The following is an 11,224-nucleotide window of genomic DNA, read 5'->3' on the forward strand; positions in this document are numbered from 1 at the left end:
ACACAAATATAACAACCACATTTGCAACAAGTGCCATCAAGGGTAGGTACCAAGTATTAAGTTTTCCGTCAGTCATATCTAACTCTTTGTGATGCTATGGACTATAGCCCACTAGGCTCCTCCTCTGTCCATGGGATTTCCCAGGCCAAAATACTGGTAGCCATTCCCTTCTCCAGGGGATCTTCCCAACTCAAGGATCGAACCCAGTTTTCCCACATTTCAGGCAGATTCTTTCCTGTCTGAGCCACCATTACTTGCTGCCTGGTATTAGCAAGGAATAGAACCAAGTGAGCTTCCCTGGTGGCTCAGTGGTTAAGAATCTGATTGCAATGCAGGAGACCTCCTGCAATACAGGAGATGCAGATTCAGTCCCTGGGTTGGAAAGATTCCCTGGAGAAGGAAATGACAAACCCACTCCAGTATTCTTGCCTGGGAAATCCCATGGACAAAGGAGCCTGATGGGCAGTAGTCTGTGGGATCGCAGAAAGAGTGGGACATGACTTGGCAACTAAACAACAAACATCATCAAATAAGCGATCAAAGAAGACTTCTGAAGAATTGCTGTTGAGCTGTGGTTGAAAGAATGAATAGAACCTAACTGAATGAAGACTGGCGTATAGAGAATTTTAAGAGAGAGGAAGGAACATGAGCAAAAGTCTTCTCTGATGGGTGCAAGCATGGGACACCCATGGGAATGGAGCCCAGAAAGTGAAGGGAGAGGAAATACAGGATCAGCCTAGAAAGATATGTAGAGACCAGGTCCTGCATAGCCCTTTCTACCCAAAGTGGTCAGTGAACCAGCAGCATCAGCATCACTTGAGCACTTGTTAGAAATGTCATCTCAAACTCTGCCCCACACAGAATCAGAATCAGCATTTTAACAAGATGCCCAGGTTATTCATGTATACATTAATGTTTGAGAAGCACTGCTATCGGCCAAATGAATGAATTTATGTATCAGGAGGGAGATATCTTTATTATCCATGCATGCTCATTTATGTCCAAGTCTTGGTGATCCCATGGACTGTAGCTCCCAGACTCCTCTGTCCATGGAATTTTCCTGGCAAGAATACTGCAGTGGATTGCTATTTCATCCTCCAGGAGTTCTTTTCAACCCAAGGATCAAACCTGTATCTCCTCCATTGGCAGGCAGTTTCTTTACCACTGAGCCACCTGGGAAGCCCTATTATCCATGGCAGATAACTAAAAAATAGTTCTCTACTTTTTTTTAATTGAAGTATAGGTAATTTACAATGTTGTGTTACTTTCAAGTGTACAGCAAAGTGATTCCATTTTACATGTGTGTATGGGTGTCTTCTCTTTCAGATGCTTTTCCATTGTAGGTTATTACAAGATACTGAATATAGTTCCTTCTGCTATACAGTAGACCTTTGTTGTTTACCCATTTTATGTGTAGTAGTGTATATATATTAATCTGAAACTCCTAATTTGTCTCCGCCCATCCCCTTTGGTAACCATAAGCTTGTTTTTTATGTCTGTGAACCTATTTCTGTTTTGTAAATCAGTCCATTTGTATCATTTTTAGATTCCACATATAAGTGATATCACGTATTTGTCTTTCTCTTCTGACTTAATTTGATAATCTTTAGGTCCATCCATGTTACTGAAAATGGCATTATCTCATTCTTGTTCACTGCTAAGTAATATTCTAACTTCTTTATCCATTTGTCTGTTGATGGACACTTAGGTTGCTTCCATGTCTTGGCTGTTGTGAATAGTGCTGCTGTGAACATTGGGGTGCATGTATTTTTTTGAATTATGGTTTTCTCTGGGTATATGCCGGGAGTGGGATTGCAGGATCGTATGGTGACTCTTTAGTTTTTTAAGGAACCTCCATACCATTCCCCATAATGGCTGCGCCAATTTATATTCTCACCAACAGTATAAGAGGTTTCATTTTTCCTCTATACCTTTTCCAATATTTACTATTTGTAGACTTTTTAATGGTAACCACTCTAACTGGTATAAGATGGTACCTCATTGTCATTTTAATTTGCATTTCTCTAATAGTTAGTGGTATTGAGCGTCTTTTTATTTGCTTATTGGCCTTTTCATGGTCATCTCTATGCCTTCTTTGGAAAAATGTCTGTTAGGTTTTCTGCCCACTTTTTGATTGGGTTTTTTTTTTTTTTTTTTTTTTGAGCTATATGAGCTATTTGTATATTTTGGAAATGAATTCCTTGTCAGAAACATTGTTTGCAAATATTTTTACCCAGTCTGTAAGTTGTCTTTTTGCTTTGTTTTATGTGTGGCTTTTTTTTTTTTTTTTTTTTTTTTGCGGGGGGAGCCGGGGGGTTGCTGTACAAAAGCTTTTAAATTTATTTTGGTTATTTTTGTTTCCAGTTCAGTTACTCTGGGAGACAGATCCAAAAAAACATTGCTGCAGTTTATGTCAAGCAGTGTTGTACCTATGATTTCCTCTAGAAGTTTAGGTCTCTAATGCATTTTGTGTTTATTTTTGTATGTGGTGCTAGAAAACGTTCTAATGTTTCGTTTGAACATTTCATGCTTTTACATGTAGCTGTGCAGTTGTACCAGCACTACTTTTTGAAAAGACTTTTACCCAGTGTATATTCTTGCTTCCTTTCTCTTAGATTAATTGACCATATGTTCATGGGTTTATTCCTAGGCTGTCTGTTCTCTTTCCTTTATCTATATGTTATATGTCTGTTTTTGTGCCATTACCACACTGTTTGGATTACTGTAGTTTGCAGTAGTCTGAAGTTGTCCCTCTGCTGTGTAATGATAATTTTAAAGAGACATCAGGACTTGAACATAAGACTTTTCACTTTTTAAAACTTTCAATCTGGTGGTAATGTTGGTAGTGGCAGTTGTTCAAAAAATGTTAAAGCTCAGAGGAAAGGTGATTAGGATATTTCCTAATACTATATTCTGTGTCTACCACCTTCTCAGATGTTTATGCAATGTCTTGTTGAGTATGCAAGGCAAAATGTTGGCGGCATTATATGTTTCTTTGGGGTGCACTTTATGTATACCACTGCATTTGCCATATTGTAGCTAACCAACTAAAAGTGGGTTAGACTGATGTTTTAGACTAGTCTATCTGTGAAAGAGAACACTGGAAAAAAACCAGCAGACTATAAAGGATAATAGCAAGGAGATTGGTTTGAATTGTCTGAGTTATTAAACTGACAGATTTGTGAGGAGTGGGTAGAGATTACATTGAGTAAAGGAGGGCCCTAAAGAGACAGTGGTGGTTTTGAAAAATACTAGGTGTAAAACCCACGTTTCAGTAGCAGTCTATACAAAAGATCAGTGGTATGCAGATGATGGTGTAAGGGGAACGCCAGGTGGTGTCCCATCTCCCTGTCCTCACCCAAATGTACAACTGGGGATGGAGGAGACTAGAAGTGCCAGGGCTCCAGGAAATACTCAGACCCTGGTGTAAACATAGCAGGGTGTGAGGTTTGGTGTCAAGAGCACTTAGGCTCAAAGCCAAACTTTTCCATCTTAAAATTTGATCTTGGGCAATATACTTAGTTTCATTGAGCTTTACTTTTAATTTTTTCTTAAATTTCTAAATGGGAATAATGATACCTGGCTTATGGTGTAGTTTTGGTACTTCCTAACATGTAAGATTAGCATTCACTAAGCTGTCCATTAATGGTGACTCACACTAAGTTGTTTACATTAGAAATAATATTCTTTCATAAACTCTGATAGTTCAATTAGAATGATCTTACTGTGTTCCTAAGGGAAATCTCCTTGTTCATTTCAACAACAGTCTCCTTGTTCTTGCTGCCCAGGAGAAATGATGATCAGGTGGATAAGAGCTCCTCACAGAAATTCTTGATTTTTTTGATGAATTGTTTCAGCATTTAATATGCTATTTGGAGACTTCACTTTCTGATAGGAAGAATTTAGCTTATGATTTTTCTGAATTAACCCATATGGACTCACATAATTTTTTTCCCTAGAGCTTTTTATTCTTTCTCACATAAGGCTGGATTCAGCCTTATGCCCAGATACAGGGTATAAAGAAGGTATGCAGTCTCTTAGACGCTGATCTATCCTATACTTCATGTCGCCATTTTTAACTAAAAGATAAAATAAAGCTGAGCTAGTGGCTCAGACAGTAAAAAATCTGCCTGCAATGAGGGCATCCTGGGTTCGATCTCTGGGTTGGGAAGATCCCCTGGAGGTGGGTATGGCAGCCCATTCCAGTATCCTTGCCAGGAGAATCCCCTTGGACAGAGGAGTCTGGCGGACTGCAGTCCACAAAGTTGCAAAGAGTCGGACACAACTGAGCAAGTAAGAACAGTACAGAATATTATTAACTAAAAAGAGAGAAAACAGTAAAAGCAACAGCTACAGTTAAGAAACTAAACATCAGTTACATAGATTAAAAGGTTCAATGTATGGACATAATGCTTCATCCAAATTAATTATAATCTAGAAATAAAATGTGTTGAGTAAAAGTGTGTATACGTTTCATTGCATTGAATACTTTTCAAAATTAAGGTCCCTAAAAGTCAATATCATCAGTCTAGCATGCACAGTTTTGGCCTTTAACAGAGTGCTAGACATGATCTTCCATGCCTAAGAAGAAGTAGGTCAACTAGCTTCCCAATTTCAAGAAATTTTGGTTCTCCATATCCTGCTGCTGCTGCGTCGCTTTAGTCATATCCGACTCTGTGGGACCCCATAGACGGCAGCCCACCAGGCTTCCCATCCCTGGGATTCTCCAGGCAAGAACACTGGAGTAGGTTGCCATTTCCTTCTCCAATGCATGAAAGTGAAAAGTGAAAGTGGAGTCGCTTAGTCCTGTCCAACTCTAGCGACCCCATGGACTGCAGCCTACCAGGCTCCTCCGTCCATGGGATTTTCCAGGCAAAAGTACCAGAGTGGGGTGGCATTGCCTTCTCCATATCCTACTGATTAATAAATAGTGCCAATATTCTACCCACGTGTTCTCTGAAGTTTCCATTTAGCACATGTAATTATTTCATAAAAAATTTTTATTCATATGATTTAGCAAGTTTCACACAAAAGATACCCCATGGATTAAAAGCCTTCTGTTATCACTATTCTTGGGATGTTTTTTCACATCTTCCAGTGGAAGAAGATGTGAAGAAGACTCCAGTGAGGCTTCCCTTGTAGTTCAGTTGGTAAAGAATCTGTCTGCAATGCAGGAGTCCTGGGTCAGGAAGATCTCCTGGAGAAGGAAATGGCAACCCACTCCAGTATTCTTGCCTGGAGAATTCCATGGACAGAGGAGTCTGGTAGGCCACAGTCCATGGGGTTGCAAGAGTCGGACATGATTAGCAACTAAACCACCACTGTGGGAGAAACTGATTGTTTTGGCTTCTTAGTTAGAGGCGTGGGGTTTTTTTTTTTTTTTGGAATAAGAATGGATGATATCTTTAGAAATAAAATGTGGTTGTAACAGGTTAGAAATGTTAGGAGTCATCACTGGTTGAAGATGAGGCTGAAAGGAATAAGTTTATAACTTTTCAGAAACAATGTTGACAAAGGAACATTGTCAGCGTTTTCAAAACAACGTTGACAAAGGAAGATATAATTTTCTTATTGTTCTTTGTGCTGGAATATTTTGTCTTTTTACTTCCTGGGAAGCTTCCTGAGTCCAAAATAACATAGTCATTTCTTACCTGGTTATTCAGCATTACTGGTTTTTAAGTACATCTTTAGTTATCAGATCTTTTGGCAGTAGTTTTATTTTTAAAATCAGTGTATAATTTAAGTAGCATATGTTACTTTCAAGTACCTGACAGATGTGTGATTTTCTTAGTAACCAAGATATTACAACTATGCTAAGTTGATATCCTGAGGAACCAGAACATATTCTGCTTAGTATTATGTCACTATTAATCTTAGGAAGTACTTACAGGTGAGATGAGGTGGTGACATCTATTTTACTGAAGCAGCATAGGGAGAATAGTATGTGTTGGTGTAGGTCTAGTTTCTTGGACTTTTAAAAAACGCTTATTACCACTCTGACAGTGTACTGTAGTGGAAAGAGGATAGGACTAACTATCAAGGGGCCTTACCATTTGACTGATGGTGTCTCTTCTCTCTGAAATCTCTTTTTCTTAGTGTACTAAGGTTGCATGATTTTCTGGGTTGCTCAGTGTTACCTCCTAAAAGGATAACTGAAGACTTTCTGATTTCCATTTGCTCTAATCACTTATTTAAGTGCTCAGGGAACTTTTAAATAAAAAATATTGATGTTATTTTAGCTGCACTAAGATGTTTAGTTGACTTTAAAATCCCATCTAGGAGTAGACCTTAGCAATGCATGGATAGTATAGTAAGTTTAACCCTATGGAAGGAACTGATAAGTCTGGAGAACTATGATTGTTATATTGGTGATTATTAAATGGTAGGACTAGCAAGTGATAGAAAAATGGATACAGTGTAATCTCACTTATACACCTAAAGAGCAAGAGAGAGAAATTTAAAATATCAGACGATCTGAATTTTTATATATTTAAGGAGAAGTCTATTTAGTTTAGGGGTGGAAGGCATGAAAGATGGGGTAGGTAAAAGACTTTCACTTATTCTATATATATCTTTATATGAATTCTTTAAATAAACACATTTATTATTTTTGTAGTTTAGGAAAATAAAATCTCAGGTATAAATGTCTTTAGAATTTAACACGTTACTACCTGAGCAGTCTGTAAATTTACTTTGAAAATCTTCATCTTGGAAAATAATTACTGAAGAGACCGGAAGGAAATTACAAGGAACCATTCCTTTGTGGTATACAGTGCAAGCATAGGAAATAAGCTGTTTTGATCTGTTGATTGAATTAATTTATTTCTTCAGACCTTCAAGACATTCCATATTCTGATTGGTGTGAGCAGACTATCCATAATCCCTTAGAAGTCGTTCCCTCTAAATTTTCTGGCATTTCTGGATGCAGTGATGGAGTGTCTCAAGAAGGCTCAGCCAGCAGCACCAAAAGTACAGAATTGCTACTAGGTAAGTTTTCAGATTTAAATCCAAACCTTGTTAACATAACTGTACTTAGTTGTTTGTTGTTAATGATGAGTGCTGTTCATTAGTTGTCTCAAATCTGACAACTTACTTTTATTGGGTATATTTAGTCCACCATTGTACCTGCATCAGCTCCTGACACATACTCACTTAGCTGTCTGCTTTCATTAGAAAGAATTTTGATCCCAAAATGATTGGCAGGTCATGTGCAGTTTATCTTAGTTTTATATATATCTTTGGTAAAGTTTAAAAACAAATTCCATGAGTTATAGTAATTTTCTGTTGTGATACAGATAAAATATTTTGATCTTCTTTTCAGGTGTTAAAACAATTCCAGATGATACACCAATGTGCCGTATACTCCTTCGTAAAGAAGTTCTGAGATTAGTCATTAATTTGAGTAGTTCAGTTTCAACTAAATGTCATGAAACTGGGCTTTTAACGTAAGTAAGCTTTGAGATGAGTATTCTTTGCTTTTTTATGGTAAATACTTAAAAAGTTTGATCAATTAGCTTTACATCAGTAGTTCTCAACCGCATGGCATATCTGAGTGAGCTTAGATTTTCTTCATCTACTTCAACCAAACTAACATATGGTAATAAATTGAATGCAGAAGCAGGTATGTGAATCCAATGGTTTTCTATTCAGCCAGACATTAAAAAGATTTGTAAAAATGTAAAACAATAGCAACTCTTCTCACTGTCTTGCTGCTACTGCTAAGTCATTTCAGTCGTGTCCGACTCTGTGTGACCCCATAGACGACAGCCCACCAGGCTCCTCCGTCCCTGGGATTCTCCAGGCAAGAGTACTGGAGTGGGTTGCCGTTGCCTTCTCCATCTCACTGTCTTAGTTTTGGAAAATATAGTTATTTTTCATTAAAATATATGTATTTATGTTAACATGTAATGATTTTATTTTTTAAATGAATTAATGCTTTGAAATTTTCTAAACTTTAATTTCTTGTATGTTAATTATTGATGGCTATGGCCCACAAAAGTAAAAGTAAAGAATCCACCTGCAATGTGGGAGATGTGGGTTCGATCCCTGGGTTGGGAAGATCCCCTGGAGAAGGGAAAGGCTTCCCCACTCCGACATTCTGGCCTGGAGAATTTCATGGACTGTATAGGCCTTGGGGTCACAAAGAGTTGGACACGACTGAGTGACTTTCACTTTCATGGCCTACAAAAAATAAGATTTGGGGGTTTCTCAACAATTTTTAAGAAAGTAGAAGAATTCTGAGACCATAAAGCTCAAGAAAAGCTGGCATACGTAAAAATAAGTGACATTTTCTTGGTTTAATTTTTCCCTATTTTTACTCCTTTCTTTTAATAAAAGTTGTAGAATTTTTTTTGCTTTTCTAAGTCACAGCAACATGATAAAAGAATATTCAGGCCATCTTCAACATCTTTGTTTTGCACTATTTAAAGCTGTGATCCTCAAAAAATGAAATGGACTTCAGGGTCTCCTGTGGAACTTTATAAAATGTAGTAGCACATATACCAGGCCCCCACTGCAGACCTCCTGGCCAGAAGCTTTAAGTGTAGAGGGTCCTTTACCTGTATTAGCCCACCCCACTGCTGGTTCTGAGGTGCTGGACCAGGCGAGAGCCATTACTAAATGCTGAAAGATACAAAGACAGAGCCCAGTCAAAGTTTAACTTCAGTTTAACTTTAAAATTTTATTTCTATTTTATTTTTTTTAATTTTATTTTATTTTTAAACTTTACAATATTGTATTGGTTCTGCCATATATCGAAATGAATCCCCCACAGGCATACATGTGTTCCCCATCCTGCATCGCCCTCCTTCCTCCCTCCCCATACCATCCCTCTGGGTCGTCCTAGTGCACCAACCCCAAGCATCCAGTATCGTGCATCGAACCTGGACTGGTGACTCGTTTCATATATGATATTATACATGTTTCAATGCCATTCTCCCAAATCATCTCACCCTCTCCCTTTCCCACAGAGTCCAAAAGACTGTTCTATACATCAGTGTCTCTTTTGCTGTCTCATATACAGGGTTATTGTTACCATCTTTCTAAATTCCATATATATGCGTTAGTATACTGTATTGGTGTTTTTCTTTCTGGCTTACTTCACTCTGTATAATAGGCTCCAGTTTCATCCACCTCATGAGAACTGATTCAAATGTATTCTTTTTAATGGCTGAGTAATACTCCATTGTGTATATGTACCACAGCTTTCTTATCCATTCATCTGCTGATGGACATCTAGGTTGCTTCCATGTCCTGGCTATTATAAACAGTGCTGCGATGAACATTGGGGTACACGTGTCTCTTTCCCTTCTGGTTTCCTCAGTGTGAATGCCCAGCAGTGGGATTGCTGGATCATAAGGCAGTTCTATTTCCAGTTTTTTAAGGAATCTCCACACTGTTCTCCATAGTGGTTGTACAAGTTTGCTTCCCACCAACAGTGTAAGAGGGTTCCGTTTTCTCCACATCCTCTCCAGCATTTATTACTTGTAGACTTTTGGATCGCAGCCATTCTGACTGGCGTGAAATGGTACCTCATAGTGGTTTTGATTTGCATTTCTCTGATAATGAATGATGTTGAGCATCTTTTCATGTGTTTGTTAGCCCTCTGTATGTCTTCTTTGGAGAAATGTCTCTTTAGTTCTTTGGCCCATTTTTTGATTGGGTCATTTATTTTTCTGGAATTGAGCTGTAGGAGTTGCTTGTATATTTTTGAGATTAGTTGTTTGTCAGTTGCTTCATTTGCTATTACTTTCTCCCATTCTGAAGGCTGTCTTTTCACCTTGCTTATAGTTTCCTTTGTTGTGCAGAAGCTTTTAAGTTTAATTAGGTCCCATTTGTTTATTTTTGCTTTTATTTCCAATATTCTGGGAGGTGGGTCATAGAGGATCCTGCTGTGATGTATGTCGGAGAGTGTTTTGCCTATGTTCTCCTCTAGGAGTTTTATAGTTTCTGGTCTTACGTTTAGATCTTTAATCCATTTTGAGTTTATTTTTGTGTATGGTGTTAGAAAGTGTTCTAGTTTCATTCTTTTACAAGTGGTTGACCAGTTTTCCCAGCACCACTTGTTAAAGAGATTGTCTTTAATCCATTGTATATTCTTGCCTCCTTTGTCAAAGATAAGGTGTCCATATGTGCGTGGATTTATCTCTGGGCTTTTTGTTTTGTTCCATTGATCTATATTTCTGTCTTTGTGCCAGTACCATACTGTCTTGATGACTGTGGCTTTGTAATAGAGCCTGAAGTCAAGTAGGTTGATTCCTCCAGTTCCATTCTTCTTTCTCAAGATAGCTTTGGCTATTCGAGGTTTTTTGTATTTCCATACAAATTGTGAAATTATTTGTTCTAGCTCTGTGAAGAATACTGTTGGTAGCTTGATAGGGATTGCATTGAATCTATAAATTGCTTTGGGTAGTATACTCATTTTCACTATATTGATTCTTCCAATCCATGAACATGGTATATTTCTCCATCTATTAGTGTCCTCTCTGATTTCTTTCACCAGTGTTTTATAGTTTTCTATATATAGGTCTTTAGTTTCTTTAGGTAGATATATTCCTAAGTATTTTATTCTTTCCGTTGCAATGGTGAATGGAATTGTTTCCTTAATTTCTCTTTCTATTTTCTCATTATTAGTGTATGGGAATGAAAGGGATTTCTGTGTGATGATTTTATATCCTGCAACTTTAAAATACTGAGTTATTCTGGGCCAGTAAATACATTTTGTAATGTCTCAGGCCAGTGAAAAAGAATATTTCTCACTTTCTAAGAAGTATTTGGGTTTTTATCATTTTAAGAGATAGCCGAAACTTAAAATAGTTATAGTTTAAGTGTGAGCTAGGAATATTTACTATTTTATATTCTTATGCCCTCACTCCAGATATGTCACTTGATCTATATATCCAGAGGAAAAAGATATTTTAAAATGATATTTTGAAAGAAAATAGGCAAGTCATTATTATAATTTTTATCACATCCTAGTCTTTTCTTTCATTTTAGAATTAAAGAGAAGTATCCTCAAACATTTGATGACATATGCCTTTACTCTGAGGTTTCCCATTTGCTGTCACACTGCACATTTAGACTTCCATGTCGGAGGTTCATACAAGAATTATTTCAGGATGTACAGTTTTTACAAGTAAGTAGGATTTGTACTTCTGAACTTTATCTTTCAAAAATATTTGTTTGAATTAAACTAAAAGTTTTGAGATTATATCTGTTGATAGAC

At 37.4% G+C, this 11,224-nt stretch overlaps 1 protein-coding gene across 5 annotated transcripts in view; it reads left to right on the plus strand.

Moving 5' to 3' along the window:
- RICTOR (RPTOR independent companion of MTOR complex 2) overlaps positions 1–11,224 on the plus strand; it is a 137,899-nt gene that overhangs the window by 122,168 nt on the left and 4,507 nt on the right. For all 5 annotated transcript variants that reach the window (XM_027520538.1, XM_027520539.1, XM_027520540.1 and 2 more), the window contains 3 exons: positions 6,832–6,987; positions 7,322–7,445; positions 10,996–11,134. In XM_027520538.1, the coding sequence (XP_027376339.1) occupies positions 6,832–6,987; positions 7,322–7,445; positions 10,996–11,134 (419 nt within the window). The remainder of the gene's footprint in view (positions 1–6,831; positions 6,988–7,321; positions 7,446–10,995; positions 11,135–11,224) is intronic.

Source organism: Bos indicus x Bos taurus, chromosome 20 (assembly GCF_003369695.1).
Source record: "Bos indicus x Bos taurus breed Angus x Brahman F1 hybrid chromosome 20, Bos_hybrid_MaternalHap_v2.0, whole genome shotgun sequence".
Classification (NCBI taxonomy): Eukaryota; Metazoa; Chordata; class Mammalia; order Artiodactyla; family Bovidae; genus Bos; species Bos indicus x Bos taurus.